We start from the raw sequence: 19,316 nt of genomic DNA, 5'->3' as shown, positions 1-19,316 counted from the left end.
GAAATCTATGCTCTAATTAATGAACAAAAGCTTTCAAATGGACCAGAAAATTGTGCGTATGTGAAGAATTCACTCCTCGTTGTACAAAATACCCCTTCTGTTACATCACCGATGGTAATAATGTGAGCATGAGCTGCAATCCTCTGATGAGACATCCTGAATTCATTACGTTTGCTCCATTCAGAGACAGACAGGGGAGAGCAAAAATGGGGGAATTAGCCAGTTTATATCAGGCTTTTAACTGCAGGAGTGAGGGGGGGAAAGAAAAAAACACAGACAATATGTTGAATGACACACTGGATGACCTGACCTTGCATCACCCTAGTTTAAATGCATTTGTGGAGGTGAAAATGATAGGTGGGTGGAGCAAGTCGTTCTGGGTCGTCAGGTAGGAGCAAACCTGGATGACAAACAGAGACACTAAACCTGCTCCTCTGTCCTGCTAGAAAGAGAAAGTTGATCGCGCTGCTTGGGTGAAGTGGTGAAATGGGAAAAGCAAAAAGAGAAAGACAGATTGCCAACGTTTTGTAACGATGAGACTCTCTTTTCAGAAGAGGAATAATATGGAAATATGAGAAAGATTTCATTTTAGTGTCAAAGAGAATACTCTGCGGATTCTGTTCCATACTGAAATCCATCCATCGACTTTCAGATTCAAAAGAGTATTTTCTTCTTTCTTTTGGAACAAAACCTGTTAAACACTTGTCTTGCTCTTCAGGAAACTCACGGCCACCGGTTCTCTACTGGGAGAAAACGATGCGATCAGGACTCATGTTTACATCTGCAATCTCACTGCTACATGTTGAGAAACTAAACTTACGGCACATTTAGGTGTCAGAGCCATTAGGTGAAAGTGCAGCTCAGGCTATGCTCTCCTCTGTGTTTTATGATGATTAAACGTTATCACACAAACAAGTGCAACTAAAATGTTCAACTTGGGGAACATACATGCTACAAATATACTGTAACTACACTGCTGTATCTGGTCAGCCTTAAAATTACCCAACTTAATTTGGTAAACTCAGTATGATGATTGATTTTCACTAACATACTCCAGGGTATTAACACAGTAACCTTCACGTATCAGATCAAACATGCTATTAAGGGGATGCCAAAAATGAAATTGGGTTTTCTAAAGTTCCATGTATGGTGAGATGCCGATGACATCCTGCGTGAAAGGTACCGATTTACATCGGATGGATAAGAGACAATAAACAATATCAAATGAATTCCATTGATTTCATCCATACAACAAAGACCGTGTGAAGAAATAAAGCCTCATCACTGAGCGCCTTGAAGTATGTTTGTGTACTAGTTTTGCCCAAAATGTCTGCCATAATAAAATCAAATTGAGTGATCATAGTGCAGTCATCTAAGAATTATGTTTATCAATATCAATCTAGCAAAATCTCACGAAGGTATGGATTAAAAAAGTTGGCATTTTTCTGCCAGCATTCCGTACTGGCTTTTGCTGTGGTAACAATGTTGCTTTTGGCCTGCATGTCTTTGAATCCTTCATATTTTTGAAGAATAATTGCTCCTCCATGGTAAAGTAGGCTGCGCTGACAGAGTTTCTCTGTGTTTGTGATTGTTCCGATGGTGGAAACGCCACCCCTTTTATGTGCAAATACACTGATGAAGATGGGAAAACCCTGGGTTCAATTCTAAAGTTGATAACCAGCTTCGTGGTACTGCTTATCAAAAGTGCGAATGTATGTCTGGGTAAGTCAACCCTGGTAAGAGAGAGATATCCTGGGTATGTTCATTTTGCTTCGTAGTAAAGGCCCCAGGTGTCTTTCCTGGCATACAACTGGGATTAAACCCAGGCCCCTCACAATCAAGGTCAAGACTTTACCCGGACGTGCTATCAGTTTATTAATAGTCTGACACGGAAAGAACAAACAAAACAGCACCAGGAACCGTTTATGAGGGGGAACAAAGTTGTTGACTAAAAGAAATGCAACAAAAATATCTTTGTTTCAAGAGATTTGTTGGGAAAACTACCCTCCTACTGTGCAGTAAAATGTTGATCACGGCTCCAGTGTTGTCATAGTCGAGTCCCAACATCGATGACTCATGACACATCTCACTCGACGACAGATGAGTCAGTCTTGGACTTGACAAGTTGTGATGCAACTCAGACAGAATGGTAGTGACTTGGATTTTAATGCAGCGCTCTGGAGGTTTAATATCTTGAGGTTTCGATATTGGTTGCAAAACTTGACATGTCACCTCCGCAGTGTGAACCTCCGGTCGGATCCCGACTCTTGTCAGTCATCCCAGCCACTTTATTGTTGCTGCTTGTGCACACAAACAGACTACAGCCTAGCGGGAGAATGGACAACCCCGGCTGTTGCTGCTCCTTCTGCCAGACCAAAATAGAAGCGGGAACACAAGCCAAAAACAACCTAGTGTTTGTATTTGACGATTGGCCTTTTCAGAGGAGATCCATTTTAGCCGCATCCGAGCAGTCCTCTTTCTACCTGATATCCCGTGTCAACAACCTGGTATCTATAAAAACAGTACGTTCTTGCCTGCCACCCCCCTCCCCAACAGACCGTGGGTCCTTTTTGTGACTGCGAGTGGCCTTTTGTGATTCGCATCGGGCTAAAAGCATCCACTGAATAAATGCACACAGATAGGCGGATAAGAGGAGGCACAAGCAGACAAAGACGTCGGCATTCTTGAGCCATCTGAAGGGACGTTGTGCCCCGTGGACAAGCAAACTGCATGTTGTGCATTTGTGTCAACACTGGGGCCAAGTGTACGTTTTGTTTGTGTACATGTCTTGTGCATGTCTGCATGAGCATTTGCGAATACACTCCCTTAGTGTGAGGATGTTAAGGGTTGTGTAAGTGTGCGCGTTGGCCAGGCAAAGCCAGTGACTCAGAGCGGTAGCTGTAGCCGACTTACTTTCGGGTCAGTTAGCAGCAGCAAGTGTGTCTGAGGAGGCATGTTATAAAATGTGCGCGACTGCAGCAGTCTCACCACGCTACAGGAGGAGGAGAGGAAGGAGGAAGAGGAGCGAGGAGGAGAGGAAACATGGTTAAGAGCTAACTAGGGCATCACTGGGTCATTTCACATGAATAATGACATCTCAGGATCTTACTTTCTCTGGCCTCCAGCCATTAGTCTATAGCCTAATTCAACAAACTTGACTGTGGAAAACGTGATTCATGCTGTTAGCAGCAGCTCAGAATTTGGCTCGGTGATCGTATTAAATGGGGAAGTTCAGCGTTCAGTTCAGATCTTGGCTTCAGAGTGCGTGCTGTTGTAAGCCAAGCTGCAAACAGCTGGAGAACCGTTTACGGCGTGTCTGCGGCATACCAATGAGCCAGGAGACACCCTCTTGTTAAATTATTCCATCCCACGTCAACCCCTCCTCCACCTCCTCCTTCATCACTCGTCCTCCTTCTCTTGCTCGTCCTCTCTGCTCCTCTTGCTGCTGTTCTCCGTTTCCTCCCACTCTCTCTGCTGTGTGTGCTTCACTTTTTTTTACGCTTCATAAAATCCAGACGGGACCCTTGCATACGACCCGCCCCCACACCTGTCAATCAAGCCCATTTGCCTCATAGCAACAGGATATCAGTGGTGTCCAGGCTCCTCCCTCCACACGCTTCTGCATCTCCTAATAGGGTAACATGTCTGCTTGTCAAGCAAACCCATCCCAGTCCATCCCCCATCCTTCTCCTTGTAGGGTCTCCCCCTCCTCGCACGCCATGACTGGGAGACTCCCCTTCCTAATACATGTGCACATGAACACGCATGCATGCACAATCTCCGACTTCCTCCCGTCATCTCCTCACCAGCTGCACCACTGGTCCGTTTGGCACCACTGCAGCCCTTTATGAAAAACAAACACCCCAGAGCAAAACGATGACGACATTATTTGTCTGCATTATTCCTCATTAGAGTCCACACGGCAGCCCAAACAAACACCTGTCCAGGTGAACACACAAACTTGCAAACATATGTATTTACCCAACATAGACACGCCACTTTCAATAGAATAGGTATGACCATGGAACAAGTTTGTCCTGTTTGGTGTTAACAGAGGGTTTGGTGACAATAAGACACTCACCTGGCTGACCAGTGTGGTTTGAAAAACGTACGCAAGCCAGCTGTAGGAGGTGTTGTCACTGTCAACCGCACAATCCATAGAGTCAGCGAGGGCAACCCCCATCTATTACAAAGGCAATGTTTTTTTTTGTTTTTTCTTCCAAAGTCACGCAGATGCTTCACAGCAAGTGCTTCTGGAGCAATTAGAAAGGCAAATAGCTGCCAAGGTGGCATAACCGTTACGGCGGCTCATGATTTGAGCAATTGCATAATGGTTTTTTTTGTGGAAGTATAGTCCACAAGGTGTTAAGCTCACGTAGCTCTCCTATCAACATTTCTCTTGAACCATCTAACAATCTGCACAAAATGAGTGAGTCATGCAAGTTGCCACGGCAACACGGCTCATTGGGATCATTTAACGACCATCATTGTTAACCCTGCACAGAATCAATAACAAGATTTGGGAGGTGGAGGCGGCTGGGGTGAGGGGTGGAGGTGGTGGCGACGGCGGCAGGAGGTGGAATCCGCACGACCCCGTTCAACGTTTACGCAAGCCTGGCAGGAGTTGCATAGCTTTAGCAGCAGGTAGGCGTCTCTCCCTCGCCTCAGGGCACACACTTAGGTGGGGCTTGAGAAAATATTTGACTCTTTTGCACTGTGTGCTGCTATGGCTCTCTTGCAGAGCAGGCAAAAAAACGATTAAGACAAGGAACACAGCTAAAGCGCTATTAAATTATCCCCAGTCATAACGCAACACTTACACACACATAAATGCAAAGTCAGCTTTACTGTCTGAAATTGCATCACTGAGCAAACTCTCTCGCTCTCTCTCTCTCTCCAGTTGACCTACAATATTGTCACGTTTCTGTGTTGCTCTCCACCTGGTTCACCCTTTTCCGCGTACTATGAGTGTGCTAACCCACCGGCTTCCATTGGTAAGTGGCCAAGGGTGTCCCGTCACCTTAAAAATCAATTTCCTTTTCTAATGCTCCCATTCTCTCTCTTTTCCAACCCATCCCCCCCTTCCAGGGGCTCTTAAAGGAAAACATTGAGATAACAGCTGCCAGGGCCCCAGGGAGAGCAAGAGGAGGGAGAAAAGAGGTCAAACAGTAAAGAGAGCAGGAATCCAAGGTACAGCTGAAAGACACACACACACACACACACACACACACACACACACACACACACACACACACACACACACACACACACACACACACACACACACACACACACACACACACACACACACACACACACACACACACACACACACACACACACACACACACACACACACACACACACACACACACACACACACACACACTCTCTCTCTCTCTGACTCACACCAATTGAAATGTAATGATATGAACATGACACTTCATACACCAACTTTGCAGCCCACTGTGTGCTTGAGCTTCTGTGTGTTTGTGAAATGTGTGACACAGAAATTACAGTGAGGAGGTGTTGTTAGCTGAATAAAAGAGATGCAGAAGGGAGAAGGGAGGAAGAGAAAGAGAAAGAAAGAGCGAGTAATAAAAAATAAAAAAAAAGGACAGAGACAACTGTTCAGTGGACACCTGTCTTTTTCGCTCACAGGCTTGAGCGATGAACGGAGACAGCTGCAGGGACAATAAAGAAGAGGTTTTTTTTTCCTTACTTACCTCTCCCCCACTATTGCCTCTCCCGTTTCTTTTCATTTGCTTCAGAAATGTCTACAGAGTTGAAGCAGAAGCGGCGCTCCAAACTGCCGCACAGACTAACACGTTGTACTGCATGTTCACATAGATTCTTCTGAGCATACATAATACATGGCAGAGCGCAGTTTCTGGCAGTGGCAGCTCTTGATGTTCAGGCTGCATGCACTTCTAGCTCGAGGCAGGAGAACAGATGCCACAACATCGGCGTACGATAAAACAGCGCCGCTCGTGCATCTCACCATAGCAAATCATAATTGTAGCGATACAATCTGTACCCTGCATCTCGCTGTCATCTACGTCTACTACACGAGTTGCGGTGTTTATATCCCTCACAGCCACTGGCTGACGAGTCCTAACAAGAGTCTGAAATGTCCTGACTGGACCACTCACGTAAACGGGTCAAGTAGAGTCCTCATCCGTTAGTAGTTGATTAACATTTAATGCTCGATGACAGTGCCGCCCGCTGCGATGCCGTCTCATGTACAGTGGGAGCCCGAGACTCGGCGAAGATGAGCAGCGGACCCGTACAGAGCGAAGGATATGAAAAGATAAGCAAGATAAACACTCACCGACAACACGTTAGGATAGTACAGTCCCATCATCGTATTCTGTGCAACAACGCCGATTGTCGTCGCTCCTCTCTCTCTCTCTCTCTCTCTCTCCGCTCCTCTTCTCACGCTGCCTCGCTTTCTCTCCCTCTCCGAGCCTGTGTCACCTCACCAGCACAGTCCCTCTTGTCTGTCTCACAGATTCAAAATCTCCCTCTCTCTGCCCCCGCTCGCTCTGTCTGCCCTGCCAATCCCCTCCCCACCTCCGCCACCTCCTCCTCCTCCTCCTCCTCTGCTGGCCCCTGTCCCTGTCACTCTCCCTTGGTTGCTTACTTGCTTTCTTGCCTTTCCCCACTCTCTTTCTCTCTCTCTCTCGCTCCGTCTCCCACTCACTCTTTTCTTTCCCTCTCCCACTCGCTCCTTGCTTTCCCTCTACCCCCAGCCTTCTGTTTTGCTGCTGTGCCCTTGCCTGCTCATCTCTTCTGTCTCTTCTCCAGTCCTCCTCCTCTCTCACCCAGATAGCCTGACGCCTCCCTCCTCCTACTCCTCCGCCTGTCACACCTGCAAACTTTCCCCTCCCCTCTGCCTCCCTCTCATGTCGCAGTCTCTCTCTCTCTCCCTCTATTCTCTTCTCCATGTAGGTGAGTTAACTGGGGCTGCTGGCACCACTGGGAGAAGAAGGGAGGGAGAGCAAGACTTTCCTTTTCTTTCCCTCTCCCCTTTCAGACATGCACCTTGTTACACAAAGGGACTGATGATTTTACACGTCAGTTGAATGCCGGAAGTACTTTGTTTTTCTCGTTCAAAGTCACGACTGCAATCATACCGGGTCAAAGCTGGTCACACTTTCAAAGCGCTGCAATCATTGCTGGAGTCTGAATATCATCACATTAGCGTGAGGATCATTAGAGCTGCACTAATCAATAGTTTCATAATAACAAAGATTGAAAAGACACCACCGGGGGCACCAAACACGCCCTGAGCGGAATGTCTATCAGAAGAATCAAACAAATGACCATCATTTCACATTCGTTTCATCAAGCAGACCGTCAACAAAGTAAGATGGCACGGTAACACTCTACCAGTGCACAGTCGTCTGCTTTCAAACTAATAAACGGAGCAAAATTGGAAATGTATTGCGTGCAAATTACTGTCTTGTTCCAATCTCTCATTAAAAGTTGATTGTGGAGTCAAAGATTGGTTGGATGGAAAAGCCTAAAAGGGACCGTATCCTTCATAATCCTTCAATTTGGTATTTTGTTGCACATATTTAAGACATTTCATTCCTTCTGCATGTATCAATACAACAAAAACAAAATAAAATGTATATGCATTTATAAATGCAAGGAGAACATTTCTGTTTATGTTTTCCTACGTGGCACCAGCTCAGCTTGATAAGCATTCGGCACAAGGTACATTTATGGATTTTGTTCAGCTCTGAATTAAGCAATGTGGCACAAAACTGTTGTGACACAATCAGCCACCACGGGGAGACGTGTCCTCTCAGCCGACCACAATGTCATTTTGCCAGTTGCCATGTCATAAAGTAGTCCAGATACTTAAATTGTAAATTGGCTATTTTACCCATTTTAATGATGATGTAATGATACAAGGATTAACCTGACAGCCAACAGCTTGTTGTCTTGTCACAGCTGCTTTTGGTGATTTTGGAGGTTGTTTGGATGAAAACCCCCAAAAAGATGAATCAAGCAGAGATGAGCCGTATCAAAAACCCTTTTTCACAGCTTCAAAGAGCAAATACTCAGCCAAAACATTTAGGAAAAAGAGTCTTTTAATAAGCTTTAACAACAAAAAAACGACTCTTAAAACCCATCCCCGTTGCAGCGCCTGGAAGAACAGAAAACACCTGTCATCCCGACGACTGCCTCCCTCTAAGCAGGCGACAAATACTGCACGATTCTCGTGGTTCCACGTTGCCGTCCTGTCACGCCGGAATAAAGCAATTTCACCTGATGATTTACCCGTTTATAAAAAGCCCCCCAAAAACTCTTGTGAAATTACATCCACAGCCAGATAAAGCCAGCTAAATTTCACATTCCTTCTGCAGAGGGCTCGTCTCTCGCTTCACACGGGGCTTCTGCTACTCTCCAGGCTCTTCCTTCCTCGAGCCTTTGATCACATCATTCTCACTCTGCTGTTGACAGTTTAGCACCTGAGCGTTGAGGAAGCCTCCGCTGCCCGGCATTGTTTTCCTCCTCTCAAGCCCATTTCTCTGCTGGTCAGAGGCCAGTTCATACTTCCAAAGCCCTCAAGCAGTCCTTGAATGACTTATCTACATCGCAGCAAGAGTTTGCTCACACAAGCCAAAAACTTCTGGAGTTCTGCTCGTTTGGAAGGAAACCATTCGAAGTCTCATCTCGCAGTGAAATCGAAACGGTCTAATTGACTTCCAGGCTTCCGCAATATCCACTAGACGGTGAAAGAAAGAAAGAAAAAAAACAAAAAAAAACAAGCTCCGCTCTCACACTGAAGCAAATTAAAGCCTCGAAAGAGAAGAAGTGAGACAGATAAAGTGCAGATACGCGGCCAGAGGTTGTTAGGCGTCACAGGGAGCGAGGGATGAAGAGATTACGGGCAGAGCATGAGAGGATGAGTGGACGAACGGAGGCTGATCTAAGGATTAACCACATAAACTGAACAGCCTAATAACACAGTGAGCAGGCTAATACAAAGCCCAGCAAACAAACTACACACACACACACACACACACACACACACACACACACACACACACACACACACACACACACACACACACACACACACACACACACACACACACACACACACACACACACACACACACACACACACACACACACACACACACACACACACACACACACACACACACACACACACACACACACACACACACACACACACGGCTCTAATTGCAGAACCAAAATCTGTAACATCAGCCACAAAACTGCACCTCCGTCTTCTTATACGGGTACAATGGGAAATTGTTATTTCCATAATTTAATTTAAACAGCTCAACTTCAAATATATTTCAAAAACTAACCTCGGTCCTTTTTCTTTATTTCCTTTATAATTTCAGCTTTGCATCATAAACTAAACTGAAATATTATTGAGCACGATCATTTCTATGTGTGTAGAAATACCTGCAAATTCTATTAGATGTACCTCTTCATATAAACCATTGTGGCTCTTTACAATTTGGGCCTGTTAAGGTTGAGTGGACCCCACAAGTGTAGCGTTGTCCCAGTTTATCGGCTTTACAAAGAGAGAAAAACAAGACCACACATACACAAAGTGGAGGATTCCTTTTAATTGTGTTTTTGCTTGTGGGCAGAAAAAAAAAACTAGAACACCATCATGTTTAAAGGTGATGAAAGAAAAAAAGAAAGTTATATTTACAAGCTGAGAGATGATTAATAATGCCTCTGATTATTGAGAATAAAAAGGGAAGTGGGCGGAGGGTAAGAATGGAAGAGTGAAGGTTGCGGAGGCATGTCTTCTTCTACACGACTGATAAATTATAATCTACACCCCCACCTTGTGGTTTAGAGAGCTTCACTGAGCAACAATAATGCTTCATGAACGCCGTATCCAGATGAGAGAGACATTTTGGAAGGATGGATTGAGAACACATTACACCATGCGGATCTTTGCATGCGTGTGTGACCGTACTCACCTGGCTATGAGACGGGTATCCATGATAACCGAGGGTCAGAGGATCATTGTTCTGAAAGAAAAGAGTAGATTTGTTGTTCACAGTTGTAAAGGAAAAAAATACAAGCCACTTGGTATTTTATTTATTACACAGAAACACATGATTCCAAGCCGACTTTTTTCAGCTTTTTTCCCTTTCAGTCGTGTCTCTATATTTGACTTTTGAGTGGTGTGAGGGTTTGTGATTCCTAATCAAATTAACTCCATCGGTGACACACTCCTGCTATCTCCCAGCTCCCTCTCTCCTCCAGAGTTTTCCCCCCAGCAGATCTTTTGTCTGCTTGTAAAGACGTGATAACGGGGGCGAGTGAGATCATGCGAGGAGGAGATGAAAGACAGGGTAGAAAGAACGAGTGTCACCACGGCTCTTAAATCATAAATAGGTCAGGAGTGTCAGCGAGCATGAAGCCCATTGGTGTGAAATGCGATCATGAGCCCTGATGCAATCTCCGACACATTCCTCTCAATGTTCTGGCTGTGCAGAGCAGAAACGGATACATCAAACATCTGGTGAGTAATTACACTCAAACAAGATGCAGGCGGGGCGGAGGGGGGGGTGGATTCATTTTGTACGGAGCCAAATATTAAACACAAATCACATTCCTGGGCCCTAAAATACTTTGTAACTCACTTATTCAGACTCATAACACTGTGTCCCGGCTTTTATGCTAATGTATGCCATTAAAAAGAAGCTTTTCACAGCAATTACAACACACAGGTTTTTTGTTGTTGTTTTGGGGGCGGGGGGGCTTTTTCCATCTCTGACTTCATATCACTAGATTAGAAAACAATTCGGCTCCTCCCTCATCTCTCCGTCCGTCCTCTCCCTGCTCTTCCTTTCATCTGGAACCAATGTCCCTCGTCTGCTCCGTCCCCGGGGGGAATACTTTGCTCTGTGCGCTTCACAGCTTGAGTTCGCCTGATTAATACTGTAGCCATCCAACTGCGGACCCGACGGGGCCATTTCACTACAAACTAAGCACAACGTTTTCAAATGTGAGCGTCCCGGTCGAGGAGGAGGGAGCAGGAAGTGTCTCCGGGATTGAAAAACGCAGTTTGTGAGTCTACCTCAGAGCCAAAAATGTACTTAGAGAACTAGCTTTGGGAGGTAGAAGCTCTAAATAATGAATCACCTCTTAGAGGCTTGAATAACATGAATAAAGTATAAACCGTATTTTACAGCGAGGACAAACTCTAAATGCAACACGCTGGAGGTATGGAGGGGCAAAATAAAACCCAAACGAGAGGCAACAAGAGGTGCGGTGCACTGCGTCAAAGTGTTTGTGTGGGGGGGGGGTTAAAATACAAACATCTGGGGAGAGAGAGAGAGAGAGAGAGAGAGAGAGAGAGAGAGAGAGAGAGAGAGAGAGAGGAAATGGACAGCAATAAAAGAAATTGAAAAAAAGAGATGGAGAGAGCAAAGACAATGACTCATACATGAGCGGAGTCATGTGCTTAATTTCCTTAAGGAACTGGGCGGGAAGAGAAGGGACTGGGAGGGGGGGGAGGGGGGGCAGCGTGGAGGCAGCTTGAGATGAGAGTGTCTTGGTCTCACTTTCAGCAACACAGTCACTTGCAAAAGATCCTGTACTATGTGCAGTCACACTTAATCAAAGTCCTCCCTTATCTGTTGTTTTTCTTCTTCTTTTCACTTTTTATCTAATACAAGCAAAACTGATTTCTGACTCGGGGCCATGATGGTAATGATTCTGTGGGTGGGGCAGCTAAAACAACAGAGGCAAACTGCAGGGAAAGACCCTGGTGAGCGACGAGGAGAAAGTAACAAAATGACCTGGAGTCAACAGATGGCGGCGTGGGGGGGCGGGGGGGGGCAGTGGCATTGCTATAATAACTGAATATGAGAAGAAACTGAGGATAAGACTCCAAGTGTCGACTTCGCATCATCGATTTACATAGCAACAGAAATCCATTGTACACATGAACCTTGCTCCTCTCCAAAAACTACAGGTGGTGCTGTGTGTGTGTGTGTGTGTGTGTGTGTGTGTGTGTGTGTGTGTGTGTGTGTGTGTGTGTGTGTGTGTGTGTGTGTGTGTGTGTGTGTGTGTGTGTGTGTGTGTGTGTGTGTGTGTGATGTCTAATTTGGTTGTAAGAATTGTGTCTATTCCTATCGTACCTTGGGACTCCTGCTCTTCTGAGGAGAGGGAAAATAGGAACTATATTTCAGTGCTGAGAGAATCATCCTACCAAACTGCAAAGCAGGGCACTCCACACGCTCAAGAGGATGTGAATCCATTTCTACCACAGAGCACTTAGGTGCTAAGCCTACAAGCCGTCAGTCGGGGGATCTGAAGTTTATTTTCCCCCTCCGTATACCTCACATCCCGCCGACTTTCTGCAGTGAAGCGACACACACACACACTCTTTTTCATAAAGATGCTGACTGGAATCAGTGGATTTTGGAAGCGGGCTTGACAGCTCCTGCATAAAGATAATCATATAGCAGCACCAGCTGCCAAATCACATCCTACATAATGAAACTGATGTCAGCTGCACTCGCGTGCATCTCAAATTAAAACTCACGATTTTATTTTTATTTTTTTTATCCCCCACCAATTTATTCCAGATCTGATAAGCGAGAATTAGTGTTTGCTTGTAATTATTTACCGCACAGCATAATTGGCCATAATAACGTTTCAACATTATTGCTTCATTTCAGCATCACTCCAGTGGAACTACAAACAAAGAGCGGACTGCTGGGAACAATGGAGACGCATTTAAATGAGGAAACTATGTTGTTACTATTTGACATTTATGCAGGAATTTGTTGGACGTGATTGTGAAAGGACGTAAAAAATATAGACATTTAAGGTCTGCTAGGGAAACTACATAGCACGGTTCAATTCCTGGATTATCTCAAGTACATTTCTTTTGGGTGTATTCACTATTTTGATTGTAAATTGATCTGTACGTTACTTATTTGGCCACGGTTCCGTCTTGAAATAACCATTCTGATAGGTCGATATAGCGTCTTTATTGCATTTCTGCTTGGAAAAATAATGAAACCATTGAAACATGAAGCTACTTGAAAATATACCTCAAGCAATAATTACCCTTTGCAATTATTTCAATAATTATTATTTTCAGTATATTATCTAATATCGGGCCACGGACAAACGCTGCTGGGACACAAGCAGGGGTCTGATCAACCTCGGTCGGGTCGCCTGGGCGAGGGTGTCTGATGATGACAGACCCAAAACGCCCAATGACCCCAGGTTACGTCCCTGATGATGTGTCCCAGTGCACCTAGTAGATGTATCTTTCACCGCCAACACCGACAGACTGTATATTGATACTGTAAACTGATATATTTAGTTGGCAACTTAAACGGCATAATGCAATGATGCTCCAGCTTTGGTTGTGCACTGTGGAATTATTAATTATAAAAAAAGAGCAATTAAAAAGTAAATTGCCTAATTCAACACAGTAGTAGGAGTTGCAGCTGTATCATAATGACAAGAATGTTAACAGTGGATGTGTTGGGTTTCTCTCTGTGGAAAGCACCTAGAAATGACTGTGCTGTATTTGGTGCTATATAAATAAAGTTGAGTTGAATTGAATTGATTTGAATTGAATATTAAAAAAAAAAATGGATGAGAAAAGGTGAACCAGCTATTTCAAAATATAATCTAATCAAGCACAGTGGTGACATGAAAATATTCACATTAACTTATAAATAAAAAAATTATTTTCTCAATTGAGACCAAGAGTCTTGTTTACGTGATGAAGTTGATTAAAATTAATATATAAATAAAATAAAATATATAAATAAATACAATAATCATGTAAGGTGGGTGAAATATATGTGAATCCTGTTGTTTGTATTATACTATCCCTGATTGTTATTATGTTTAATTAAAATGAGTTACTTTTAGTACATATTTTGGTGATGGCAGTAAAACTCTTAACTTTATATTGGCTGTTTGTGTTCGTAGAGCTTAGAAACAAATTCTAATTACTTTTCTGTTGTTATTTCTTCTATTTAAATATTTTTAATAAAGACTTTTTGGCTTTCTTAGAAATATCTGTGTGCCTAAGTGAAATAAATTTATTTAATTTAATTGTCTTTAATGTAAAACAGTCCATTCATAAATTCAAAAAAAAATGAATTCCTTTACTTACTAGAAGCAGACCACCTAAAGAGCGGCTGATATATGAGGAAAAACTACAGTTTAAGCACTTGAAACCTTCCCTAGCGCAAGGTCCTAAAATGCACTGGAGTCTTTCAAAGACGAATCAGTCAACGGACTTCTGGCAATTTATCACAGGAAAGCAGGGGCCTGAAAACTAAACAAATATTCTCAATCGGCCGAGAGAGTACATTTTTCTTTCTGACGTTTTTCATACCATTCCAGTAGCGGGGACGAGATGAAAGCACAGAGGGGTGATCCACCTACATTAACGTCCTAGTCAAGTCATTTGTCCTCAGCGCTGTCACCCCAGGCAGGGCCTTATTAGGTTAGAGAGAGTCCCGGCTCCTACGCCGAGCAGCAACAAAACACGGGCTGCTCAGCAGCAGGCCAGATGGATATCAAAGCCGACAACCTCATCTCAACATTTCCCAAAATTTGACGCAGGCTGAAAATTGCAGGGTGTTATTGTCGATCCCCTCCCCCCACACCTGCCCTGGAACACTGCAGGACTTTCCCGCTGCTGCACTGGAATGCTGAAAACACTGATCGAGTGTTATTCAGTAAGCACAACACTGGATGTTTCATAAACGTACATACTATAGTGCAGGGGCGGGAGAACCCAATTTAAAATACTCATATGATCACTCCTTTTTAGTCACACGTTGCTTCAGGGGGCCGCATGGTGCTGTAATGGTGAGCACTCTCAATCAGCAAAAACAGACCCACTTCCAGTCCTGTCGGGGTCTTCCTGTGTAATGTTTTCATGTGGGGTTCAGGTACTCCGGTTTCCTCCCACAGTTCAAACACATAAATTTGAGGATAATTAGAGACTAAATTGCCCGTAGGTGTGAGTGTGTGCTTCACTGCATTGTGTTGTCTCAAGTCTTGTGATGGACTGGTGCCTAGTGGAGGGTGTAGCCTGCCGTCGCCCCATAGTCAGCTGAGATCGGCCGCAGAGCCCTGACAAAATGATTTAGATAAAATGATAAGGAATATGGCAGGAAGTCTGCTGAATCAAATGTTTACTGATGATGCAATTGTATCAAAAAGGTAAGGTCATTCTTTGATTCATTTTAAAGAGCAATTCAACTAGATTATTATTATTACAAATATACACTACATTTTAGGCAATATTTTAATCCACATTTCTGCTCACCTTTATTTTAGCGGGTAAATCTTTCGAGATTAATTTACAGAAAAGACCATGTAAAGTAGATGTGAGTTGAGTGCAAGTTTTCGGTTCTCTATCCACCTCTGCTATGGGATGAACCCAGTATCTGTGCAGATCGGGGGCTAATTTCTGAGAGCAGCAGTGAACATTTGAACTCGTACTGCTGGATGCGCCCAGCTTTTTTTCTTCCGTGTGCTTTATTTGCTCGCATTAGCTGAGCATTCACTCATCCAGTGCACACTGCAGTGATTTATAAATGCTCTGCTGCTCTGTGAAAACTTTGCAGATTTGCCTCGACAGAACCCCGCCACCCCCACCTCCCGGCCCCTCTGCACAGTGATGACATCACACCCTATTGGGAAAAACACGCGGCGTCAATAACCAAATTGGGAGGATCTCATTATTAAGCTGCAGTGCTGCAAAATGGACTTCCCAACTGAAACCACTCCCCATTGTGTGGGCTCCTCAAACAGGTCAAAGTTCAACACTTGTCATGATGTCAACAATCAGGACTTTTTCTTTTTTTAAATCAACGGTGAAAGAGATTTGGGAAGGGAGACCATCAGGCTCTATGGGAGCCAGGATACTGTTCGCCGTCAGATTTTCCATCCTCCACCAACCTCTGAAGATTAGCTTTGCAGACGCACTCGGTTGCAGTTTTATAGATGTTTCTTGGAAAGTCAAGAGCTCGGGCTCTCAGAAGTCGGAAAACCGAACGTCACTCAACCCAATTTGTTTCCAGAATATTAATGGTGTCACCGGGTTAGAGGAATGAAAATACGTCACAGCGGTTCAAACACACACACTGGGACGGCAGAGAAATATTCGGAGGTGAGGCACAGACCAGATTGGAGGGAAAAGGTCTGTTCAGAGCATTTTTAAAGGTCAAATTCTAATTGACATGCCTCATTGCTTTTCTGGGTATAAAATATAAATTCAAGGCCTTGACAGCAACCGCTTTTTTTTTTTTTTTTTTTATATGTGCACATGCTGTTTTCCAATTACATAAACTACTTTAGTTTACAAAAATAGTCAGCAATTAGTTTATTTATAAATTCAAATGTCTTATTTAGTGTTTTTAAAAAGCAAATGTTTTTGGTTTAATTTATTTTGTGGTTTCTAACCAAACCGTCTAATGAGAGGAGCTCTCCAGAAACTATTTCTTCTCAATATCAAGCATATAAATGAGTACATGAGCATCCTGTAAATCCTTTGCCTTAAATAAGGATCTCAGAGATCAGTGTGGTTATAATGCCCCCTCCAGTATGAGATGTGATCCCATTAGCTGGAAACAAAGCCTCTTTACTGCCAGTGATAGGGCAAATCTGTTCAGCACAAACTGAGAGAACAGGAGGGGCAGGTGGAGAGGGGGGTGGGGCGGGGGTACATCTCCCACTCTCATTTCCGGACTGTCCAGCCAGTTCACGTTCAATACATTTTAGAAGCTGAAGTTATTGATCTGTGCTTCTCTCTCCACCACACAAACACACTCTTCCACTTGCATCTGTTTGTAAGTGCATTACATTTCCCAGCCTGTCTGTCAGCACTCAGCGGACAGCATGACGACGTAAAGCCAGCCATTTAGTTTTCCAAACAGGAGCAAACAGGCCACTTCACCTCCATTACTGGTGCTTTCAGTGACTGAGAAATAGCTTTCCGTCTTCCATTGGGGCACTTCACCCTACATAATCCACCCTAATGATATCCTGAGCATCCTCCCGCACTCCTGCGGTTCTTTATTAGCAACAACACTTGACCATTTTTGGATCATTGGCGGTAAAAACAGCAAATTGATTTGCCAATGCTGAGAGAAATGGGTTAATGGAGTGCATAGGTTATTTTAAACAAAGTAGTGGTTATGTTGATAAAAGCAGGGGTCTGCGGATCAAGGTAATTACATCTATGAGGTTTTTACTGATTGTCCCCCAAAGAAACCAGGAGTTTTTATTTACCACCCCCCCCCCCCAAAAAAAAAGGATCAACCACTGACATCCACTCCCATTGTCAACTAAATGTATTCAAAATTATGCAACATGGAAATGCTCCCTCAATGTTGAAAGGTCAGGTTTGTTTACATCCTCCATTCTCGGGATTTAGGATTTTCACCCACCACAAGATGTTTTTAGGAGACTTGTCTGTGCTACAATGTAGCAGCCCAGTGAAAACAATGAACTGGATTACTGCAATTCCCGATAAAAGCAGCTATTTTCAGTGGCAGGATTGGAGGAAACAGTTTGGTGAACGCCATGATTTACTTTGTTACGAATTCAGTTCCCTCCACAACTGAATTACAGCCTTGCACATCTGAACTGTGGTGGTATTTCCTGCACAGCTGCTAAAGGACTGAACAGAGTAGATGCTGGGCCTGCTGGTGCAGCAACTATCCACACAGCCAAGAGAGCAGATTACAAATATAACCACAGAAACTTAAGAATTTAAAGATCAATAGATCAGGAGATCCTCCCGCCGAATCGTGCACGCTTTACTCTATTTCGACAAAAGGCTCTCCCCCCTCTCCCCTCCTCCTCACCTGGCCAACCTCGCCGATCCCTCCGGAACCATCGATGCGGGGACGCTTGCACTCCGCGCCGGTCGAGTCGACCAGAGCCGCGGCCGTCTGTGCGTCGGGCTCCGGGTCTCCGCGCTTCATGCCCCGCACCGCTGCGGGAGCGCCGCCCGCGTTAGGATGCACCCCGGCCATGGAGTCCAGCTCTCGATCCCGGTCCATGAGACCACGGGACACCGGCAGCATGATGGATGCAACGTCGGTCGACATTAACATTTAAAAATCTGGTTTTGTTCCCTTTTTCTCAGCTGAAGTAATACTGTGCACCGCTGTGCGCAAAAAGCGGACGGAGGATTAAAACCTGTATCTTCCAAAGCCAAGTAGCCTTCCCTGTGTATTTTATTAATACTGGGCCTTTGTTTGATCCCCTTAAGAGTTGATGCAACTGGAAATGTTTCGGCTCTCTGGTTTAAAAAAAAAATCCACACAAAAAAAGCTAAAATCCTGTTTTTAAACACTCACGCCGCGTAATTCTAAGCGTCCCTGACGATACGAGGCAGGTTTAACAGGCTAATTCCAGCTATGTAGCCCCTAATGTCTGCTGACCGTGTATTTATTTACTGCGGGGCTGCCTCAGAGGCCTACGTTATTTCAGATCATAACAAACCAATTAAACAAACACAGATCAACACAATGGCTCCTGAGCTCAGCCTACCGCCCAGTTTCCATTTGCCCTCTCTCTTTTTTTTTTTTTTAACCCTTCCACCCGAGCCGTGTTTCTTTAAGAGCACAACATGAACAGCCTACCGCAACCTCAAGACGAAAAGCCCCTCAACATGTCTTCCCTGTCGCCTTTTTTCCTCCCTGTTAGCCACAGAGCAGAGGTTCACTGAAAGTCAATCCTCCTCAGGAGCTCTCTCTTCCCATGTTAGTCCTCAAGTCTGCGCGTAACGATCAAAAAAAAAAGCTACCCCCCCCTTAAAAAAAGAAAAAGAAAAAACCAACCAAAGGACGGACGGACTCAGGCTGCGGTGTTTCCTTCGCCCCCCCCTCTTTTTCCCCTCTCTCTCTTTCTGGCTTATTATTTTCTTTGCTCGCTCCGTTTTCCCGGTGTGTTCATGTGGCGTGTGTGTTACAGAAAGGAAATTGTCCTCCCTCCCTCCTCCTCCTCCTCCTCCTCCTCTTGCTGTAGTCATTCCCCTCCTCCTATCTTCCGCTCTGCCTTTGAACGCAGAGCCAGGCAGCCATGCAGCCTGCAGATACACGCAGTGTGCCGCAGTGCTTCCATACATTTCACCGAGGGGAGGTGTGTGTGAATGCATTTGTGTGTGTGTGCGAGTAGAGGAGGGGGACGACCATGCTCCTACTCAGACCCCCCACCCATTGCTCCTTTTGTGCGCTTTACATGATCTACTTGTGCGTAATTCTGCAAGATGAAAGCCCTATAATGTCTGGCTCTGC

General features: G+C 44.6%; 1 protein-coding gene across 6 annotated transcripts in view; it reads right to left on the bottom strand.

The window, feature by feature from the left end:
* rbfox2 (RNA binding fox-1 homolog 2) overlaps window positions 1–18,998 on the bottom strand; it is a 36,808-nt gene extending 17,810 nt beyond the window's left edge. Inside the window, exons 1-2 of one of the 6 annotated variants that reach the window (XM_080463697.1) lie at window positions 17,880–18,998; window positions 9,990–10,040 (exon numbers count right to left, since the gene is read on the bottom strand). In XM_080463697.1, the coding sequence (XP_080319823.1) occupies window positions 9,990–10,040; window positions 17,880–18,131 (303 nt within the window). In that variant the 5' untranslated portion in view covers window positions 18,132–18,998. Of the gene's footprint in view, window positions 1–5,726; window positions 5,850–6,331; window positions 6,800–9,989; window positions 10,041–17,879 lie in introns of those variants that run through there. The other 5 variants (XM_080463698.1, XM_080463699.1, XM_080463702.1 and 2 more) reach the window with 5 other exon arrangements.
* Window positions 18,999–19,316: the final 318 nt, after the last annotated feature.

This window comes from Lipophrys pholis, assembly GCF_963383615.2.
Source record: "Lipophrys pholis genome assembly, chromosome: 5".
In the NCBI taxonomy this organism is placed as follows: Eukaryota; Metazoa; Chordata; class Actinopteri; order Blenniiformes; family Blenniidae; genus Lipophrys; species Lipophrys pholis.
The sequence above is the reverse complement of the archived record's forward strand: the minus strand, read 5'-3'. Positions and strand labels throughout refer to the sequence as shown.